The sequence below is a fragment of the Erithacus rubecula genome (assembly GCF_903797595.1).
Source record: "Erithacus rubecula genome assembly, chromosome: 19".
In the NCBI taxonomy this organism is placed as follows: Eukaryota; Metazoa; Chordata; class Aves; order Passeriformes; family Muscicapidae; genus Erithacus; species Erithacus rubecula.
The window spans coordinates 1,804,033-1,826,702 of record NC_136671.1 but is presented as its reverse complement, the minus strand read 5'-3'; the positions used below and the strand labels follow the sequence as shown (position 1 = coordinate 1,826,702).

The window sequence follows — 22,670 nt, the reverse complement described above, 5'->3', positions numbered from 1 at the left end:
TGACTTCAAGCCAGGATGTCAAACAAAGCAGGTGAAAATAATTGCTTTTTTCTTCAGCCTTCCCCAGACCTTTTGTGCTCTCTTCACTCATTCCCATCATTGTTAAGGAGCAGTGTCAGGGCTCTTCTTTTCACCCTAGAACACAGGAATGACATCATGAGTTCAGAGGGCTCAGGTGACAGATGACCACGGGGCTTAGGTAAGGTTGTGTCAGTGACAGCCAGCTTGGCTTTTCTGTCAGCTCCTGAAAAAAGCCTTGCAGGTGAAAGCAAGGGTAAAGCCTGATCTGATCTCTGTGGAAGCTGCTTTTCAGCCTGCCTGGCCCTGCAGCTCTTGGTTTACCTGTGAGTTTTGCTGCAGGGATGTGCTCAGTGATGCCTTCAGTGTTCTTAGGCACAGGCAGTAATTTTGAGCTTGTAAATCCTCCTTTTCTCCTAAGGCCAGACAAACCCATCCTTCTTTCTACTAAACAGCTTGAAGATTTCATTTTTGCTCTTGGGGCTGTCACCATCAGTGTCTGGAGGTCAGGTGATGCCTCTCCTCTGTGCTGCTTGCAGTGTGTTGCAGTTTGTGTTCATATGAGCAAACAGATCAATTTGCAGCATCCTCCAGTGGTGTTTTCTCACCTCTGTCTGCAGCTGGAGCCATTGTTTTATCTGTGGTTTGTCCTTTGTGGCATAACAGGGCTGATGGAGCAGTGCCTTCCCAGATTGCATCACAATTCCTCCTGAATTCTTATGGAAAAGATGTTTTTTTTCTCCTGTATCCACAGTAATCTGTTTCCTTGGTAGAGTAGCTGCTTTAATTATTGGGCTTGGGCTGATGCAAGCCACTGGAACCTTGAGCTAAGGCATGGGAGATTTTTTTGCCTTAAGAATCAAATTATTAGAAACACTTTGGCTTTTTCTAGTTGCTGCTTTTTATAAATGTTCATTAAAATGTTTTCCTTACAATACAACCCTTTGGCTTGTTTCTGTTCCCTTGGTATGACATTTGCATGCACTTAATATAGAAGGTGAGGCAGAAGCAGTGAGGATGGTGAAATGCTAATTTTGTTACACATAACAGTGCTGAGCTGCAGAACTACACACTCCAGCAGCTTAACCCACTTTCCTGGGGGAAAATTTCCTAAATAAAGCCCTAAAAATGGATGTAGAAGCTCTCTGCAGCTCTTTTTCTGTGAGGGGTCCACAGATGGGTGTGGGTTGGTAAATTGGAAAGTCAGGTTTCCAGCAGAAGAGTTTGGGAATTGATCAGGATGCTCAGAATTGATTTCCTACATGCTAAATCTAAAAGTGCTTCCAGATCCATTTTGGGACACATTAGTCACATTTTTCATAGCTGCACTCGTATATCAAGCAACCCAAAAGAACATTTGGATGAAATTAGTGAGATTAATTTTCTAGTCTGCATTCTTCTACCAACATTAGGATTGTTTCAAACTCTGGTTTTGGTTTACCCCCATCTGTTTTTCTTTGTGTTTTATGGTTTAGCTTTTTGCTATGTAATAGAAAATTTTCTCTTCCCTCTTCCATTTGTGTTTTATTTTTGGCCATTGTGTTCTATTTATATTCCTTTCTGCCACATGAAATAGCTCTTTTCTGCTACTATTAGTTTTTCCTGAATCTTTTCCTCAAGGAATCCCTCAGCCAAGCTACCTGTTGGTTAGAGTTGCCAAAATCTATGTACACAAATACCTGGGAATGAGAATGCAGGGAGAATTGGGAACTTTGACCTCTTCCAGTCTTTGAGGCACCTCACCCTGTGGTAGATGTTTCTAAGCAGTCCATCATTCATCCCTCACTTCAGAGGAGTACAGAGAAGGTGCTACTAGAATCCCTTTAATTCCAGTATTTTTAATTGTGATTGAGGTACCTGCCAAGGTGCCATGGTTCTGATGAAGGGGTGTTTTGAAATTGGACATTGAGTTACCACTGTCTCACTTGAGCCTTGGAGAGAAGATGAAGCTCAGGAGCAATTTGAACCAACTTGAAGGCACTGGGGCTTGGGTTTGCATCTTTAATTGGGCCTTATTCTTGAGCCTGCTGAGGGGGGCACTGGCTGATGCCTTAATTAAACACATGAAGGACTGGAGAGTTGCTTTTGGTGGAATAAGGATGAAAGCTCTGAGATGCTTGTTGGAGCAAGACAATGCAAAATACTCATTATTTTACTTGCTTATCAACAGGCATCCATTTAAACAGAGACTGTTACTGCAGCAAAATGCCTACTGACTTCAATAAAATGCATTGACATTGTAAAGACTTCATAATAAGATCTTTTGAGTATTAACAGATGGTCACTGACTGCCTGAAACAAAGTTGTTGGGATTTTTTTCTTTTTTTGGTTTGTTGATCACTGCAGGTATCTGGAAACCGAACAGACTTTGCCTTCTGGAAATCAGAGCTGACTGTGAAACAAAGGGGGTTCTTTCTCCTTCCTTTTCCTTGCTACAGACTCTTGAGAGAAAATATGGAAAATGTGAACTGGTTTCTGGTGTGTTTTATCAGAAGTATTTGGTGATTTGGTGCCTTGCCCTGGAGGGGTGTGCTTGAGGCAGCACCAAAAATGAGTGGCACCAGCATCCTGTGTGAACAGAAACCCAGCAAGGGTCTGGTTGACCCTGTGGTTTGAAGTGAAATTCTGCAGTGCCAGCAGTACCCCAGCCATGAAGGAAAGCAGTTTGTGCTTGCTGCTGCCATGGACTGAATGAGCAGAGTCTCGGCTGTTTGGAAAATGTTCCTGTTAACAGTTTTTCTTTTGTGTATTTGTCAGTTTATATATTAGTTGCAGTTGTACTTTGCACAAACACTAATTAGACAGCCATCAACACTCAGGGCCAAAGGCTTACTAACAATGCAACTGTGATAGCAGTGTCTTAATTGGTTGAGTATAATTGTCATTAGGCAACCATAAAGACATCTGGGGCTCTGGAGAGAGATCAGCCTCCTCCTCCTCCTCCTCTTCCCCAAATTTGTTCTGGCTACTGCTCTCCAGCACAGTGGAGCTTTTTCAGATGAGATTCTGTGTTTTGACCAGTTTCCTGATGTTTTTCTCCTTATGAAATCGTCTGCCTCTTCAGCACCACTTCATTAGAACTGTGCCCAGCCTCCAGCTCTGCTTCCTCCCACATGTGCTCTGCACTCCACCACCTGCTTCCCAGACATTCATCCTGGGGAAGCAGCAGCAGCTTTTAACCCCAGCTCCTTCTGCTTTCACTCATGTGAGAGCACATGAGCAAAATGTTCATCTCATTAGGGTATTACTGCCTGTAAAAAGTAGTCACAATGCTTTTGGTGAGAGGTATTTTTATTGTATATTAATTGAATTTTCCCCAGTTTTTCTGTTCTATATTCACTTATTGTTGCTCCACCATTCCACCTTTTGTTGTTCCATTTCAGGAGGCTTTTGATGCATTTCTGTGAAGCTTAAGCTGAATCTCCAGGCTAATTTTTTACAACTAGAGCCATATCTGGTCAGAATTACAGAATGGGCTCATTGAGGAGAAGTATATTTAGAAAAACACAGCTTGTCTCTTCTCCTGCTGCTCCTTCTTATGTGTCTATTCTGAAATATTCCAAAGAGCAAGGACAAAATGGAATGTGAGACCATCAAAGAAGCTGAGTTTTTTGGGTGGAGAGGCTCTGTTGAACATCAGAGAAGGAAAAATGTGTCTGTGAATAGAGAGAGCTGGGATCCAGGTGTGGTGTGGATGGAAGGAATCAGGGAAGGGGTACCAGAGGAAGGGGAAATTTGCCTTGTGAGCAACAGGCTTCTTGTTGCTCCCTGTTGTGCTCAGGAGAGCAAGCCTTTCTAAATGCACTGAAGCAGGTGTGGTCTCTGATGTGGGTTATTTTAGGGTCTGGACTTGGGTTGTTGGCTCTGCTCAGTGCAGGTGGTATCAGGTGTTGGAATATTTACCTGCCACTGCAATAACCAGCTCATGGCACCCATCAGGGGAAAACAGCAGCAGCTGAATGCTCTTGGTGATAGGGCAAATAGGATGTGATCATTGTTGTGTTAAACAGAGGGGAGTTTTGAGCTGGTTTGGGGTTTTTTTCACCTCAGCAGAAAGCTAAGTGAGCATTTCATTGCCATCTTGGAAGAAAAATCAGTAACTGAGTGGTTTTGGAGTGTTTGGCTTGTTCTTGGGCAGGACTTGCATCTGGGGTTATTTCATTGAGTGATTCAAGTGAAATTTTCAGGGCAAATTGTAAAAGTTGTGGTGGGAAATGAATAGAAATCTTGAAATTATCTGGAAATAGTTCAGTGTCTTCCTTTCTCCAGCCATCTCTATTGATAGGGCAGATTTGCCAATTATCTGTAATAAAGCAGCCTTTTTATTTTTTTTACAGCAAGGCAGTGCTTTAATAGTTTAAAAGCCTTTTGTTGTGGTTACAAATTGAAAGTGTGGTGCTCTTTACAACAGCATTAATTTTATTTTTTTTTTCCTCCTGAATTGGATTCATCTTTGTTTGAAATTCTTCCAGTTCAGTCCTGTTGCAGGCCCAGGGTACACTGGAAATGGGCAGTGGTTTCTATCTCCCATTTCCCCAGGCTGGTTTCCTGCCCACTTGTGTTCCCACCACTCTCTTGTGGAACATCATCAATCCTTCAGCTTTGCTGTGTGGGGCTGTACTGGGAAGGATGGGAATGGGGGAGGAGGGAGACTGGGAGCCATAGGAACCTTCCTGAGGAACTTCTCCTGTGCTGGCACTGCTGGGATCTCTGGGCAGCCACAGGGTTGCAGGGCTCTCCTGGTCTCTGGCACTGGATGCTCTCAGGGGTTGTTGGGCACTGTCAGAGCCCACTGGGCACAACTGTTCCAACTCTGGGGTCCTGCAGGTCCTGGCAAGGGCTGGGAGAGCCTCATGGCACAGCAGTGGGAGTCTCCAGCATGAACTGATCCACCAGGGAGTGGAGGAATGAGGAGGAGAAGGCTGCAGGGTGGGCTGATGCAGACCCTGCCAAACAGGCCCCAGCACAAACACATCAGAATTTGGGTCAAATTGATTTCAAACCAGTGGCTAGAAGTGTTTGGTGGTGCTGCTGCAGTTTGAGCTTGGCTTAGAGCTGGTTCAGGTGGGTCTTTGTGAACAAAAAATGGTTCAAACTAAATTTTGACTTGTTTGAATTCTGAGATAAAATTAATTTAAGGATTTCCTGTGCTCCTGTGATCTCTAATTCCAGGATTGCAGTCACTGCATTGTTAGTTTTGGTGGATCCCTTGTGCTCCAGGCTGTGTAGGGAAGCCAGATGCAGTGTGCCCTTCGAATTACCCAGCCCTGGGTCTCTTCTCCTGCCTTTTTCTCCATCTCTCAGTCTTTCTTTCTGCATCTCTGTGTGAGAGCTGCACTAGGAGGAGATGCTGTTCTTCCTTGTTTATTTAGAGATGAAAACAAATCTTCTGTCACTGAGTTCTGTCCAGTCTACCAATGTTTTATGTCTCCTCTGAAATTTACTTTTCAGTGACAAGAGAATTTTTGCTTCTCTTGGGAGGAATCTGCTGCTCTTGGCAGTCAGGAGGAGTTCAAAAACATGACCCCAACCAACCCTGACATAAGGAAACAAAAATCAGCTCAAAATGCTTCCAAAGCCCTGTGTGCCTCTTGTTGAAGGGCACTGCAGCAGATCTGTGCAATCACCTGTCCTGTTGTGGTTTATCTGCAGATTCTGAAGCAAAATGAGCCCTTTGCAGTTTTGCAAACTGAAGGGATTTGTTATGATCTGATCCACACTCCATGTCCAACCCAATGTGAAACATTTTGCTTTGGGGAAGCTTCTTTCTTGGCCTGTTCTTCTGAAGTTGTGCTGCTGTAAATTAGAAATGAAAGCAGGATTCAGAGGGGCTCTGGGCCTCGTGTCCCACCCTGTTCTCTCATTGCCCTGGTGTTCCCTGGAAGGCACAGCAGAGGAGGCAGGTGACAGGGACACACTTCCCTCTCTTCCTGATCAGTGCAGGGAATTAATGTGCATCTCTCTGTGCCTGACACATTTCACCACCCCCCTGACCACTTTAATTCCTTCTGTAAATTGCAGCCTTTTCACCAGGAGATGTTGGAATTGATCTGTTCCCAGTACCTGGAGCCCCAGCCATGGCACTGCCCAGAGAACTGGGAAACCTGAGTGCATCTCCCACATTTTCCTTTCATTCTTTTTCTGTGTAGTTAACTGTTTTTTTCTTCATAAGCACAGCACAGCCAGATTCCCAACCACCAGACCTCTGGGGCTTGTAAGAATCACTCTTCCATAATACTTTTCCCCCAAAAACCAGGATGTAACAACAAAGGTGATAGAGCAGGAGGCACCTTTGATTTTCCAAAAGAATCCAAGTGTCAGCTATGCCAGAGGAAGACATCTGACAGTGTTAATTATCACAGTTTTGTAAAAATTTGCCTTAAATAATTGTTGACCTCTGGTCTTTGACTAGTTGTAGAAGCTTCTCTGCTTTTTCTGTGATTTTTTTTTTTCCTTTTAATAGTCTTATGTGGGCATAGATGGCCCAGAGCAGTTTATCCATTGTTTGCTGTGTAACAACCTTCTTTCATTCAGATATATTCAATATTACCTGAAAAGTTTAATTCTGTTTCTTTATTTCCTCATTGACAAGCTGATGCTAAACTACAGTTTTTGTGATATTTTGGTGAGCCTGCTTCAATGAAAGAAATACTGCCTTAATTCTAAAAATGGTTTAATTAATTGGTCTTCAGATATGTAGGTAATTTGTTGAGGAGACATCAAGAAGTTTCTTCTGTGAAAAGAAATTTCTTCCTAAAAGAGCAATTGGTTGGGTGAGTGCTTGTATGAACATAGATAAATGTTCTGGTTTAACACAACCACCGATCTTGAAAGACTGAAAAGAATCAGTTTGAAGTTTGTCAGTGGTTACTGCAGAAGAGCACTGACCCCCTGGCTACAGCCACCTTTCAGGGAGCTGTGGAGAGTGGTAAGGTCACCTCTGAGTGTCCTTTTCTCCAGGATAAACAACCCCAGCTCCCTCACAGGGCTTGTGTTCCAGACCCATCACCAACCTGGACATGCTCAAGCATCTCAACATCCTTCCTAAACTGAGGAGCCCAGAACTGGATGCAGCACTCGAGGTGCTGCAGGAATTCTTGCAGCTCCAATTCCCATTCACCTGCCTGGGCAAACTCCAAACCATGGGCAGAGCTAGTTTAGTGCTCAGAGAACTGGGGGCTGTTTGACCCCATCCTTGTTCCTTCCTCCCCCCTGCTGCAGCCAGGTCCTGCAGATGCCGTGGGGTGACTGTGCCCTTGTTTTGCTTGTTTTGCAGGTACAGCTCAGGGGAGGTGAGGCTGTGGGACACCCACACCTGGGACTACACAGCTCCTGTGCTGGCAGCCCCTGCAGGGGCTGGAGCCCTGCCACACGTCTCCTTTGTCAGGATAAACAGCTCCCTGGCCGTGGCAGCCTACGAGGACGGTGAGCAACCACAACTCTCCTCCCTATCAAAACAACAGCAACAAAAAAAAAAAAAAAAAAAAAAAAAAAAAAAGAAAGCTTTACAAAAATGAAGCAGCTGTGCTCAGCTTTTTGTGTGTCTGTAATCCTGTGTATCCATACACACGCACACTCTTGCTTTTATGTGAGAAAGTTGGCCAATAACCCTAAATGCATTAGGAGGCATTGGAACATTGCACCCATTAAAACTGAGCTTTAATTCCTACTGGAGCTGCTGCACAAAGCTTGAGTGCCAGGCTGTAGTCCAGCCAAGCTATCTTAAGCAAATAACTTGTTTTGCAATAAAAATATTAAATATTCTTCCACCAGCCTTCTCCTCTGGCCAAAACTCCCTTGGGGTGCTGTGGAGCTTTGTTATGGGGATGGTGGTAAACTTGGATGTCTGATTAATCCCCATCCCTCTCGCTCTTGGCATGGTGTGTGGATGCACTGAAGTGTTGGTTTGTAGTGCTGGGTTGTTACTATATACTTGGATTTAAAGCTATGAAAGCTTTGACCTAATATTTAGTGAAACCCTCATAAAACCCTGGTTGTGTGCATTGTTTTAAATATCCTTAGAGGGTTTCTATAATGGACAGCAAGAGCCAAAGACCAGCATCTTCTGGATGTGGGAACAGCAATTAAAAAAAATCAGCTTTGGACAGTGCTGGCTGACTGGAATCCTAAACTGAGGGGCTCAGGCAGAACTCAATTCCCATCATCTTTCTTTAAAATGTGTAATTTGATGCTTAAAATGTCTCCCTGGGTATAAATAAAGACTATTTGTAAGTTTAGAGGGCTTTGTACACATGCTATCTTTGATCCTGGCATTTCTACAGGTGAAAACAAAACAGAAGGTGAATAATCAAAAAAAAATCCCTAACCCATATTTTTGTTTTAAAAGTAAATTAAATGCTTTATGTGTTTTAAGATTCTCAGCATCCTTAGCTGTTTTTCTAGGTTGGATCAGTCCAGGATGGTTTTCTGTGGGTAAAAATTGTTAATAGGCAACATTTTCTGCTAACAGCAAATCTGGTGTTATTAATATTATTTACTCCAGTCATAGGAAATTATAGCACAGGTTTAAGTGCTGGCTTTTTTTCCAGTTTCCAAACAACGACTAGCAGAGGGTCTTTTGTTTGTTTTCTAGTTTCCCACTGACTAATCTAATAATTTGTCTGGGTTTTTTGCCTGTCATATCCCTTGCTGTCAGTGCTGTGACTGAACTAGTTTGCATAAAGCTCAGCGTCTTTTATTCTTTTGGGTAGAAATTTTAATAGGCTCTGTGATATGGCAGTTCCTCTGATTTGAGAAGCCTTGGTCAGAATAGATTAGTTTCTATGGGAATAGGGAGATAAAAAGACCCATTTTAGCAGTGTTTACTAACTGCAAGCTGAAAGCACATATTTGCAGTTTGCTGGAGAAGAGTTATTTAAAATTTTGGGGAGGGAGCGGACGGCTTTGAAGATAATGTGTTTGATTGTTCTTTGTTGTACTTTTCCAGCTCCCTTTCCTCTTTGTTTGTAAGTTTGACTAACCCAGAGAAACCATCTGCTCGTGTTGGAGGTGGTGCTGTCAGGCAGTCTAGACTTCCCTGGCAAATCCCTGGCTCGTCCCAAAACCATCGGCTGCTCCCGGTCCCTTGGCCACCGGTGCCAGGGAAGGGCTGAGAGCACAGCCTGCCCTGCTCTGCCCTGAGCTGCCTTCCCCAGGCACTGCAAGGACACAGCTTTGTCCTCCTGGCCCAAGTGGGTTGTCACTGCACGGTGTCCCTGAAGGAAAATGGGATTGTGGCTCCTGGGCTGCAAGGAGGAATGGATGGGCAGCCAGTGAAGTTCCCTGTGCCCGTGCCAGCGCTCAGTGGGAGTGCTGGGTGTACACCTGGGGCAACGGGACTTGGCAACTCCAGCCACAGTTGTGATTTTTGAATTCCAACCCACTGGCCTCATATTTCTTCTGCCTTGTTTCCTATTGTCAGCACTGGCAGTGCTCCAGTTTGATTTTACCACTAATTGTGTTGCACGTTACCGAACTGAAATGAATCAAATCAAAATGCTTTTCCTGGAGCATTAGATAAAGCAGGCGAGGGTTCTGGGTAATGAGCAGATGCTGCTAATGCAGGGACAGGAGAGGCCTTGCCAGGACTCCATCTGCTCCATGCTTGCCTGCCTTTGGCTGGGAGCCACAGCTTTTGGGAAACAGCAGTCTACTTCAGCCATCCCTCTCCCCCCTGCGCTCTGGAGTTGCATGCTTTGCCTGGAAAACAGTGTGCAGCAACAGGAGAACAGAACTTTTTCCTGCTGTCCTCTAAATGCCATGGCCACCCTGGTGCAGCCTTGCATGTACCCCCTCAGACCCACTGTGAGGAGCTGGTGGCCCTTCACAAGCTGCAGAGTCACTCCAGGCAGCAGAGGAGGGTGGTGCAGCAGGGATAAGAGTTATCCCTGCCTGCTGCAGGCTCCAGGAAGGGAATTTTGCCACTGCTGCTTTTTGCAATTCTGTGCTCTTGTCCTTTCTGAAGCCCCTAAAACTGCCTGTGGGTGTTGTCCCTTCTGTACCTTCTTTTTGGTGCCTTTCCCTGAGTGCCAGGACATGCTCCAGGAGAGCAGGAGCTTTCCAGGCTGGCTGGAGTGAAGGAAGAAATGTAATGTTAGAAGAAAACTGCAGGAGCAGGGGCTGGGATGTTTATTCCCATTGGTGTCTGTGGGTGCAGATCTCTTGGTTTGGGTGAGTGGGGTGGGATTTCCCATCCCAGTGATCCCATTCTCCAAGCTGGGAATGAAACAGGGTCTGTGCCTTCTCTGAGGGGCTGTCCAGGGGTGGTGGTGTGTGGAAATGCCTGGAAGAGGGGAGGTGGAGGTAAAATCTGGGAACACTTGGTGTCATGGTAGTGTGAGGGCAAGGCTCTTGTCACTGAGGTTTGATCTCTCACTCTTTGTACCCTCAGGTCCTGCAGGAAGTGAAATTAAATTTAAAATGTTGGTTAATGAGCTTCAAGTATCTACTAAGGTTAAATTGGCTCCTCCAACTAGAAATGTTTTTGGGAAAAACTCAAAAGATACAGCAACAAGTTTTGATACTCCTGGCTGGTGCTCATTTCCACCCATACTTTTCTTATACTGCTTGTATTTTGTAGAGATATGATATAAATGAAATTATAAGGAAATAAATTCATGTTCCCACTTCGGAGTAAAAAAACCAAAACACAAGGAGCCATAGAATCACAGAATAGCCTGAGTTGGAAGGGATCCACAAGGGTCATCAAGTCCAAGGTTTTTCAAGAAGTAAAAAAGTGTTTTATTTTGTTAAAATGAAGGTGGCAAGACCACAACTCTGAAACAGGGCAAGCATCATGGAGGTGATGTGAATTCAGGACTTTCTGGCCTTCCCATGCCATTGGGTTTGCAAGTGAATGACTATGAGCACATTTGGATCCCCTGCCCCAGCACAGACAAAATTCTGGGGTTTTCAATTCTTTTTTTTTTTTTTCACATAATGCACATGTAAATTACATTACATCTCTTCCAAAGCTGGCAAATGCTGGTTTTAACCAGTGCAGGGAGTCTTTAGGATCTGAGCTGGGATCTTCCACAGCCAGATCCAGCTCTCCCATCCCAAACTCCCTGAGCAGGCAGCTCAGGTGGGCAGTGCCCAGCTCAGGAGGGGCTCAGACAGGCTGTGTGGCACTGCCAGACACAGCCAGGATAATATTGACAAATGAGATTTAACACTGTTTGCTCTGTTTGTGCTGCCTTGCCCTGTCGGAGGATTAGGGGATTTTAAAGGAAAAGAGATACTTGGGTTTGTTTAATTTTGTAGCAAATGTGTTGCCTTTAATAGCAGAGAAAAACCTGTGTGAAAGCAGATGTAACAGCTCAGGATGTCTTTTGTGCTGCCAGCCCTGCTGCTGGAGAGAGAGAGGAGCTCAGCCTCCCACCTTTGACACAGCAAGAGCTCTGCAAGGCTGGTGATGCTCCCAAAATCTGGAGTTCAGTCAGGATCAGCACTGAGGCACAACAGCCTCATGCTCAGTGTTTTATCCAAGTACTTTTCAGTCTGGAATGAATAGCAATAAATGGACCTTTCATCAGGCCACAATTCAGAAATATATGGGTTGGAGTTGAATTTTTTTTTTGTCAAATCTGAGGCAAAGTGATAAAGGAGGCTGGTGCAGTGAATGTCAGCTTTACACCATCAGCAGCAGCTTCTTGCACTTCTTTTCTTGAGCCACAATGACTTTCCAGCTTGCTCCTAAAATAAAATTCTGAATAATTTTGGGGAGTTATTGTCAGAGTTCAGTTGGAATAATCACAATTACAGTGCAGATTTGAGCGTGCTGTGAAAGGGCTGCTTATAATTTTGATTTAATGACCTTCTAACTCTAGTAAGTTTTCAGTATTACAAAAAATTAAGAAGATAATGTATGGCTGCAACCTTAACTTCACCTCAGCAGAGGAATTGCTGTGGAAATGAGGTGCTGGGCAGTGCTGGAGGCAGGAAGACAGACTGTGGAGAGCAGTGATCTCATCTGCACTGCTAAATCTTAGCCTGATTTTTTTTTTTTTTAGTGCCACACTAATAACCTGAACTGGAATGATGTGGGATTTTTTGCTCTTACCCAAACATGATTGACTGTTGCAAGGACTTGCACACTCATAAATACCTTTTGTTGTTTCTGCAGTGAAATGCAGAATATTCTGAGCAGCACTTTTAGCCCTTATGGCAGCTTTACCTATTTATAAATCCAGTGGAGTATTTTCTTTTTCTGTTTTCCTTCTGTCCTGATCCTTGTGGGTCCCTTCCAGCTCAGGATATTATTTGTACCCTCCTTGTTACTCTTTACTTTATGCTCCTTCATCACGTGTGAATTTGTGACAAGTCACTTCTTTTTTAGATCACCAGGTATTTACTGCCCATATCATATATCAGATGTTTACACTCTGTGTTTACCTGGTTAAAATCTTTTATTTTGGACAGATTTTGTTATGTTTGAGATGCAAGACTAAGAATAAGACTAAGAATAAGACTAAGACTAATGTAGTGAATTGTTGTCCAAAATTAGAGAGCAGAACCCTGAGCTCCGGGTTTCTCAGTTTGCTGCTGTGGTCAGAATATTTTTTTTTTTTTATTATTTTCCAGAACTCTTGTCCATTTGGACACTTAAACCCAGTGGAATGTTCATCACAGAGATGTGTAAACAAAAGGCTTCACTGAAAGCAAATCATCCTCCCTTTTCCCCTTCATGAACCTGGTCTTTCATTGGGATAAATTTTCTGCTGAACAAAAATTAAAAATTCTCCTGCTTGGAGAAGCCTGGGAGCCAAATCCATGGTGTGACACAAAAGTCCAGTTCTAAATCCCTTTATCTGCTCCCACTTTGTCACTGCTGGGTGTTTTTGCCTGGCTCCATCATCTCTCCTGCAGCAGACTCCCCATGGCTGTGTTTTGGGGAGGAGGTGCCCCAGCTCAGCCCTGGCCTGGGGAGCAGTGCATGCAGCCTCTGCTGCCCACTTGGAATTGTTAACTGGGTTGAAACTGTGTGCAACCAGTCTGTTTTGCAAACCCAGTTCAGCAGTTATTTACCTTTCAAGCAATTAACATAATTACCATTATGCTAAGAAGTAATTTTGGGGAGTTCTGCTCTGAGCCCTTACGACTCCGTCGGGACAGTTTTAGTCGGGACTTATCTTTTTGATGGAAGCCTAATTGCAGTTTTGGCTTTGTGTAAACAAACAGAGGCAGCTAATTGTTTAGGCAAATAGCAGATTAATTTAAATATTCATCCCTAATAAAACAAAAATGGTCCCCATTATGGTACTCATTCCCATGGTGAGGAATATAAATATTCAGTGGGAGTGCCATTAGACAGGGATCTTAAGGATTATCTGCATTATTTCACATTGGTAGCACTTTCCAGATACCAAATAATCTTTACAAAAGCTACCATAAATCAATTTAAACTCATTTAGCTACCATTTCACTATGTGCAGTTTCATTACCACACTCTTGCTTCACCTCCTCTGGGACTGGGGAGGAGTGTTTGCAAACTGGCAGTGGTGCCCATCCACAGCTGTCTGTCAGGGCTTTTATGTCTCCTTCTGAAGGAAGAGCTGCCATTAATCATTTCATCATTAACGTGCTCCACTGGAAGGGAGGCTTCTCCAGCCCTGCCTGTCATGTTGGAAGATTGCTTCTCCTTAATTCAGTGCAAAGGTGGCCCAGAAGGCTCCAATTCCCTTCTGTTCCCTCCTGATTGCCTCAGGTTGCTCTTACTCAGATTATGATGCTTTTAAATAGAGAGCTGGGGAGCCAGACTGGCAAAAATCCAATTACAAATATGTTTTCTTTTGACTTACAGTCCTTTAGTCCTTAGGATTTGTAATCTTTAGCTTTTTTCTGTGATGACCAGGGACAGGACCCAGGGAATGGAGCTGTCAGGAGGTTCAGGTGGAGATGAGGGAAAGGCTTTTCCCCCAGAGGGTGCTGGCACTGCCCAGGCTCCCCAGGGAATGGGCACAGCCCCGAGGATGCCAGAGCTCCAGGAGCTGCCAGGATCCCCAGGATGGGATTGTTGGGGTGTCTGTGCAGGGACAGGGGCAGGATCCTTTATCCCTGTGGATCCCTTCCAGCTCAGGACATTCTGTGATTCTGTGAATCATGCAGCAAAGTGACTAAAATTAGAGTATGGGTCCTTCCTCTCTGATTTTGGGGTAATTGAGAGACTTTCTATAATACAACGAAACTTCAGGTATCTGTTTACATCTGATCTCCAAACATGGAACTGTGAGAAAAGTCAGTTTTCCTCAAGGTAGCTGCTAATCTTATTGAAAGTTCAGAAATTAGGAATTAGGTGCAGAGTAATAGAGAATCTCAGAATTACAGATGGGTTTGGGTTGGAAAGGACCTTACAGCTCATCCAGTGCCACCCCTGCCATTGTCAGGGACACCTCCCACTGTCCCAGGCTGCTCCAAGCCCCATCCAGCCTGGCCTTGGGCACTGCCAGGGATCCAGGGGCAGCCACAGCTGTTCTGTGTCCCTGTGCCACTCTCACAGGCAGGAATCCCTCCCCCATATCCCATCTATCCATCTCCTCCTTCAGCTTCAGCCCAGAGCACATAAGTTTTCCTGTGAGCCAGAGCATCCTGAAGCTCAGGTGTCCTGCCCTCATCTCTTCCCCTGTGTTCCTTTGTTCCAGCAGATTTGCAGCTGTTCAAAGCCTCTTTGCAAGTGTTGTCAGACCCTGAGCTAACCCCAGTTCCCATTTCAGGCAGTGTGAGTGTTTGGAGCCTGCTGCTGGGGCAGGAGCCCATCCATCACTTCCAGCACAACCAGCACATCCAGGCGCTGGCGCTGGCCCCGGGCGGCGCCGCCGTGGCCACGGCCTCTGCCTTCCAGGTCAGGATGGAGAGCCCTGATGACAAAGGCTTCTGGCAAACCCCAGCAACCTTTGAAATCCAGAAACTGGTGAGTCTCCAGCTTACTCTGCTTTGTTCCAGTAGCTCCTGATGCACTCATTGTTTTTAGTAGGGTTAAGATGGTTCTTACAGCCTGAACTAGATAAGGGCATTACCCGCTCGAGGCTCTGGAGCAGGTTAAGGGATGAGTCTTCCATCCCTGAGGAGCAAGGGTGAACTGCTGGCTTCAACTAGGAGTGAAAATGAACACAAGTCCATATGGTGCAGGAGGTTGGCTGGGTTTAATTTTTTTTTTTCTTTTTTGTCAACAGTAAACTAAGTTGGCTCATTTTGTAAATCAGTTTTCTCGCATAGAATTGGAGCTGAAACTCCAGGTCTCATTCCAGATCCACACTATCTGATTAATTCTGAGGCAGGATATTGCAGGCAGCCTAATAGTGTCACATGTGAAGCTGTAACTACTCATGCAGCTTCTTTAGGTTGCACCTTCTGTCACTGAAGTTTTGAGAATTGTAATTAAAATTATTCTCTAAAGTTTTAGTTTGTCTCAGAGTATCAGCATTTGTTTGAAAGAATGAAGAGTGTAGGAATAATTGAGTCTTGCAGCCTCTCTCCTGTAGGAGAGAGCCTCTCTCCTGTGCAGTTAAAGGGTGTGAAATGATTTAAACCACTCCTGATTAATCCCCCCTCCAAAGTTAAGTCAGTCTTACAGTTCAGAAATAAGCTTGATACTTGGTCTTTGTGTGGAATTAATCCATAGCTGAGATGATTCAGGACACATGAGTAATTTGTTCAGTTCAGCATGTGGCACTAGTGATGCAAAAGAATTGACTGTATTAGAATAAATTAAAACAAAAATAAAATAAAAAGTCTGCTCTTTTTAGGTCAACTTCCTTAATCTGGTTCCAGATGTCCCAGGGAGACCAGTGGCAGTGGCAGCTGCAGAGGACATTGTCTATCTCCTGAAAGCAGAAGATCCTGGCAAGATTCTGCACTCTGTCTATGGTCAGCCTGTCACCTGCCTTGATGTGGCTGCTCATGAAACAGCCTTTGGCATCAAAACCTTTGGCTGGTTATTGAATGAGCCCAACCAGGTACTGTAGTTATTTTCTGATAAGATTTTGATACCTTTGTAATTAAAGAAAAAAAGAGTTCATGCTGAGGATTTCTTTCCCTGCTCTCCAGTTTTGACAGCAGAGAGGACAATTCAATGCAATGATCTGATGCTGCTTTGTGTTCTTTGGGCTGAAGTGAGGGATTATTGTTTAGCCAGCTGAGTTCACTTTACAACCTCTGCTCCTCAGCAAGGCCCAGCTGAGTTTGTGCTGCATCAATGGCATCAGGGGAGCTCATCTCAAAAACCCAAAATCCCAGACCTCTCTGGTGAGAGATCCTGAGCAGTGTCAGGCAAATGAGCACCCTTAGGAGGAGGGTGCTTTTTGTGCTGTGCTCTTGAGAATTTGGCCAAACTATGAAGAGATTTTGGTGTTTCCAGATGCCTTGGGAAGAGTTCCTGTCCCTTTCCTGCATCTTGCCTCCCTTTTGCACTCCCTGTTTTCATTCCATTTTTGGGTTACACTTCAGGCTGTCAGCAGTGAGGGAAGGAGGGGTGCTGGAGAAGGGAGCAGGAGTGGAGCACTCAGAAGAAAGAACCTGTGGTCTGTAGTGTAAAAATGCAGGATTTTCCTTGGCAAGTGACTGGAATGGGAAAACTTTATTTTGAACTTCCTCTGTAAGGAGTAAACACGTGCATCTGCATCTAATTCCCTTTAAACTCCCCATTCACCATCAACACTGTGAGCTGTGCTGTCTTTATGAATTCCTTTGCTGTCCTAATCCAGCTCTTCTCCCTGCAGAGGTGGGAGGTCAGGAGGTGAAATTGCCTCCTTTGGGATCATAAAGAACAGAGAGACCTGCCCAGGCTCCCAATGCTGCTCAGCAAAGCCGGACATCTTTCCTGATTTACTCCTGAGCTCCCTGGCTCTTGCTGGCAGATTGTATAAAGCCTGCTGCATCCTAATCAGTGAGATGGGCCCAGACAGGAGGGTGGTGTGACAAGGACACTGCCTTGGCACTGCTGCTCCAGCTGACATCACACTGGAAATTAATTCCTAATGTCTGTGATGATAATTAGCGGCCCCGCGCAGACGTGGAGGGACTTTGCAGTGGCTGATTCTGCTGGGCACACAGTGACAATCTGCCTGTGGCAGAGCTCTGCAGCCTGAAATGAATCCTGGAGGATTCCAGCCCCATTGGCTGTGCCTGCCTTTCTCCCCAGTTTGGGCTTTTCTTTGTTTTTCTCTGTGTTATTATTTTCCTTCTCGCAATCCCTGCCTAGTAACCCGCTTCCTGATGAAAATACTTAGGGAAATTATCTTTTTCCTCCCTCTCTCTCTCTTTTTTTTTTTTTTTCCATATCATTTTCTAATTTTAGCCATGTTTGACAGCAAAGCCGAGATCTGAGGCATAAATTTTGTGGGAACTTTCATGTTGGAAAGGAGGAAACATCAAATCCATGGCCTAGACTTGGCTCCTGTCAGATGAGAGGGGAAAACAGAAATGCTTCATCCCTGAGGAGTTCATCTTGCACTTCAGTAGCACCAGACAACCCAAATATGATGCTGTTTCCTAAAAGTTCTTCTGCTTTAGTGCTCCCTGAACTCTTCTTGGAAGTAAAGCTACGAAAGATTTTGTTGTTTCAGCTCTGCTAGCTCAACATGAAATCCCTTAAAGGCCAAATGCTGAGCTCTGAGTTCCCATCTAAGCTTGTCTATGGCTAATTAAATAGCCCAGATAATGACCCATGGGGAAATCCTGGTTCCCAAGGCATCCAGGGGACATTCCTTGAGGGATGATGTCAGGCCTGTGGCACATCCCCCTTGTTAGGCAGTTGGGAGCCCTGTGATCACAGAGCTGCTGCAGCACCACCAAGGCTGGGCATTCACCTGTGGCAATTTGGGGTTTAAGCACCATGGAGGAGAGTAAATCCACAGATTGGCTTTGGTCCTCTTCATGGCAGGATCTAAACCTCATAAGGAGGCAGCAGGATAAATGTTAGGCTTGACTTCATCTGGTTTCTGATGCAATCTGGGTCTGGCTGGAGCTTTTCTCTGGTGCTTTTATGACCTGAATCTGCTATCAGGTAAGTCCTGCTATAGCTCAGATGAGCTATGTGGATTATTTCTATGAAATTTAGAGGTGTTTATTCTCCTGAGATGAGGGGGAAAAATCCTAAAACACAACTTTCTCCTGTATTTCAAAATTTTTAACATATTCAGCAGTTCTTGGGGAAATGAGATAATAAACAAAGTAGGATTTGGGGGTTTTCTACAAAAAAAGCTTCATACAACATAAATGAGAATTTTTGTTACAGATATTGTCAGACATAGTTTGGTTGTGGGTTTGGTTGCTTTGTGCACAAACATGAACCTTATTGCAGAGCTGGTGGATGGGGAAGAAAGGAGGGAAGGGATGATTTTTCAGCTTCCAACTCAGAGGCAGAAGGCTGCAGGTGCTGAGATCAGCTCTCTTGGGTGCTGCTTGTTCATGCTGTGGCTTTTGCAGCTCTCTGGAGCTGTGGATTGGTTTGTACTTGGGGAAAGGTGTTCAACCTCACCTGGCTCCTCTCAGCAGCCTGCAAACACTGCCTGGGTTTGCTCCTAGATTTCATGTTTCCATGGAATTCTTCAGCTGCTTGGAAACGTGAGTGTATCCAGTGGAATTAACCCCTATTGTGAATGGATAGTGAGTGAAAATGAATTTTAAATCACAGAATCCCAGAGTGGTTTGGGTTGGAAGGGACCTTAAAGCCCATCCATTGCCACCCCTGCCATGGGCAGGGACACCTCCCACTGTCCCAGCCTGGCCTTGGACACTGCCAGGGACAGCCACAGCTTCTCTGGACAACAGTAAATAATCCTTTAAATTGAGTTTCATATTTTACAGTCATTTTTGGATGATATATTTAGGTCATGGCTGCTTGATGTGAGCTTTTACACCTTACTTACACCTTATTTTGACCTTACTTGTACCTTATCTTAACCTTACTTATACCTTATCCTTCTAACTGAAAAACTGCCTTCTTTTCTGGTGTTGAATGTCTCAAATTCTCATGAAGTTCAAGAGACTTCCATTTTTTTAATCTTAATATGTCTTGTTTAAAAAATTCACTTCTGTTGGCCTCCATGACCCTTGTAAAGAGCCCAATTTTCAACCAATTCATCTTTATGAACTCTTGTTTTCATACCAGTAGAAGGGCAGAGCTTGCTGGTGACTGAACAGGTGGAACTTACCCAAATGTCTCTCCTTGAGGAGCTGCAGGACTGCAGGGTGTTAGCAGATCTTTGGAGGTGTTGAAAGGTGTTTTCAATACCTTGTATTTCCTAAACTCTTTGGCACCAGTCAGAGAGGCAGAACTCTCTGAGGAACTGAACTGTGTTGGCCACTACAAGCAAAAGAGACCAGCAGAGAGTCCAGAACTTTTCCATGTCTAAATTTTGCATGATTTATTGATCAAACACTTTAAATGACCAGGAATAATTTGAAGTAAAAGACTACATAAAATAACAAACAAATAAATAAATCCCTTTCTATTGGCTGACATTAAGGCTTTTTTTGTGCTATAGTGTGAGTGCCTCAAAACTGGCACAGCAGCTTAGGTGGGTGCCTCAGGTTTAGAGAATTCAGCTGCTAGGATGTGCCTTGAATATTCCAGGTGATGAAACCAAGGGATTTAATTCAGTTTTTAAGGTTCACCTTGCCTCTCTTCTGAATGGGAGGTTTCCCTCAGGTTAGGGAAAAGCTCTCCTTGGGCTAGAGGGGTTTTCTGAGTGTGTGGGTGGTTCAATGGGTAAACACAACATCCTCCCCACGGGCCCTGGAGCTCTTAGGCCAGGCTTCAGCCACAAGTCAAAGGAGCCTGGTGACCCCATTGCAGGTCCTAGCAGACATCTGCCCACATGCCAGCCCATCCCAGGCTGGCAGAGCCCCGGGGGCTGGCAGTGCCCAGGGCTGCAGGTGCGCTGGCAGCAGAGCTCAGAGCTTGGCTCCCCTTCTTGCCACCAGCCTGCAACTCCAGGCACAGGGAAACTTCAAAGGGAAAAGCCAGCTCCACTTGTCTCTAGCTCTGTGTGTGACTTGTGCAGCAGGTGCTGGATGGGGAGGAGCAGGGAGCTGCTTTTCCTGCTGCGTTTGCTGGGCTCTGCTGCTCTGGGCTTTGCAGGCATCGCCCGGCATGTGCCTCTGCCAGGAAAAGTCACCTTTAGGATGGCATCAAAGTCAATTTGCCACATGCTCAGAGAAGCACTCGTGTTCCCAGCTCCCCACAGTGACTTATATCTGGCAAGAACTTGAAAAATAGTCTCTCTGGCTGATTGTCAAAAATTACATCATATTGGAGTAAACTGCTTTTAAATCAAACATCCATTATTCATGGATATTAACTGCTTTTTTATTTATTTATTTTTTTAACTGGCTGTTTTGTGTTTGATTTACTCTTTTTCTTCTTCTCTGATTGTCTGTCTCCCTCAGCTGCTCCTTTTAAATCTTAGCTCATCTTGAAATTTATGGAGCCAGAACACTTATCTGTGTGCACAAGTATCAGTGTGCTGACCTTGCATTTGTTAACAGTCAGATTGTTTTTGTTGTTGTTGCAGTGTTATGTGCCATATTTACAGTAGGCAATCCAATACATTTGCACTGGGAAACTGTGCCCTTGGGGCTTGTAAACTTTAAAAATATTCTTGTTTTCCACATCACTTTAGAAATAAAATCCTAACTTGCAGCAGTGTGTACCATATGTTGTCTTTAATTTGATGAGTTCCCCCACAAATGCATATTCCTGCTTTTGTAGGTACCCTCTGAATTGGATGGGTTTGACCTGAGCAGAAACCAGATCCTTTTTAATTTATGGTGGAGTTGGAATTTCACAACCCTTTTTTCATTGGCAATATATGTGTATTCAGTATTTGTGTATTCAGGCAATATTTTTTCCAATTGGCAGAGGGCTGGACAGAAGCAAAGGGAAGAAACATAACCTGAAAAATAAATGTAAATTCAGTTCTCAGGCTTGCTGCTTGATCCTGTGGCACTCTGAGCAACTCAGGGTGGTTTTTGTTTTACTTAAAACGACAGAAACCTCAATCCTGGACAGTTCTTCCTGAAAAAATGGTTCTGTAATGGACCTGTGTGTTGTTCAGTGAGGAGAAGGATGTAGGGTTTGAGTGTGGTTTTCCAATGTGCTTTTTGCTGATATTTATGATCCTCTCTCCAATACTGCATCTAAATAAGAACCAAATACACCTCACACACAGAGGGATTCACCCAGTTCTGAGACACAGCTTGGTCTGGGGGCAGGAATGGGCTGGGAAGGGAGAGGAAAAGGGAAAGCAGTTTTCCCCAGAGCAGGCATGTGCTGGCTGCCACCCAGGACAGTGGGATGGACACCCCAGCTCTTGTTGAAAGTACCACAGGCTCTTTGATAACAAGTGCTCAGGGATTTGTTGTTTTAATGTTCCATCCAAAAAAGACATCTCCAACAGCACAGCATCCCAAAACACCTGCTGGGATTTTGGCCATGCATGGAGGAGTTCCATCAGCAGCATTTCCTTCAGTTCCTTGGCTTTTCTTGGAAGTGTCTCAAGCAGAGTGCATCGACCACGCTTGACCTCACTTAGCTGCAAGATGCAGCAAAGCTCACAGCTCAGCTCTTCTGCCTCCAGAGCCTTTCATGCTTTGGGAATTAATTTCAGGCATCTTTCACGAGTTCTTGGACAGCATTTAAAGAGAGTTCCCTGTCTCCAGTGCTCTGCAGTTCCATGCAGAACAGAAACTTTGCCTTTTTTCCTGTGCCTGGGCTGGTGAATTTGCCGGGTTCCCGGAGGAGCTGAGCCGTGCCCAAGTCGCCCAGTAAAGAGGGGAATTAGTCTAATGCACTGCCTTAACAAAGGGGAGACTATGAGCATGAATAATTAATACCCCCAGTCTGTGGCAGTGGGCTGAAATGAAGTCCCATTTGCTCAGCCTTATTAAAAGAGAGAGAGAGAGAGGGAGGGATGGTAAAGGTCGTTAAGGGACTTGTAACAGGGAAAGGATCGCCTCGGAGATGGATAATGTGTTTGCTAATCTCTGTGGTCTTTAACTAAACAGAATGCTGGAGGTGCTCTGGCTATTCCTGGCTTGTTGAATTATTAAGCATTCAGGGAGATTGCCTGGCTGTTGGCCAGCAACCTGGACTTTTCATTTGGCCAATGTTAATAGGTGACACTTTTTATTTGGGGCGTTGGATCCCGGTGCTGGCTGCACGGAGCCTTTAATGCTTTTCCTCCCTGAGGTCCCTGTGGGGCCAGGGCTGCTCGTTAGTGTGTTATCCCAGGGTTCTTCATTTCACACCCAAATGCTCTTGGTTCACTTCCCTCAGTTCAGTACCTATTAGGTCACTGGGCTTGGGTGTCCATTATAGGATTATAAATACCTTTAAAAGGGTAATCCCTTTGCAGTGTGCATTATAGGATTATAAGCCTCCCAGAGATTTTATACTTTTATCTGCCCTTTAACACACAGGCCCTTATTTCAAGTCCCTATTGACCAGGTATTTCCATTCTCTCTCCTTGGCCTTTGTAAGGAAAATCCTTCTTGCCTTGGGATATTACAGGAGAGCTCATCAGAGGTGTTCCAGCAACTTCAGAATTGTCATCAGCATGCTTTTAAATCCATGTCTCCAGGAAATTATTATTCACACTGAAGCATTCTGAGTGCTTTTAGCTTCTTTACTTATCAATTGGTCACAATAAGGG

General features: G+C 44.7%; 1 protein-coding gene across 1 annotated transcript in view; it reads left to right on the top strand.

The window, feature by feature from the left end:
• FBXW8 (F-box and WD repeat domain containing 8) overlaps positions 1–22,670 on the top strand; it is a 49,434-nt gene that overhangs the window by 15,262 nt on the left and 11,502 nt on the right. Inside the window, exons 5-7 of the mRNA XM_079322822.1 lie at positions 7,295–7,443; positions 14,730–14,926; positions 15,762–15,971. Of these exons, the coding sequence (XP_079178948.1) occupies positions 7,295–7,443; positions 14,730–14,926; positions 15,762–15,971 (556 nt within the window). The remainder of the gene's footprint in view (positions 1–7,294; positions 7,444–14,729; positions 14,927–15,761; positions 15,972–22,670) is intronic.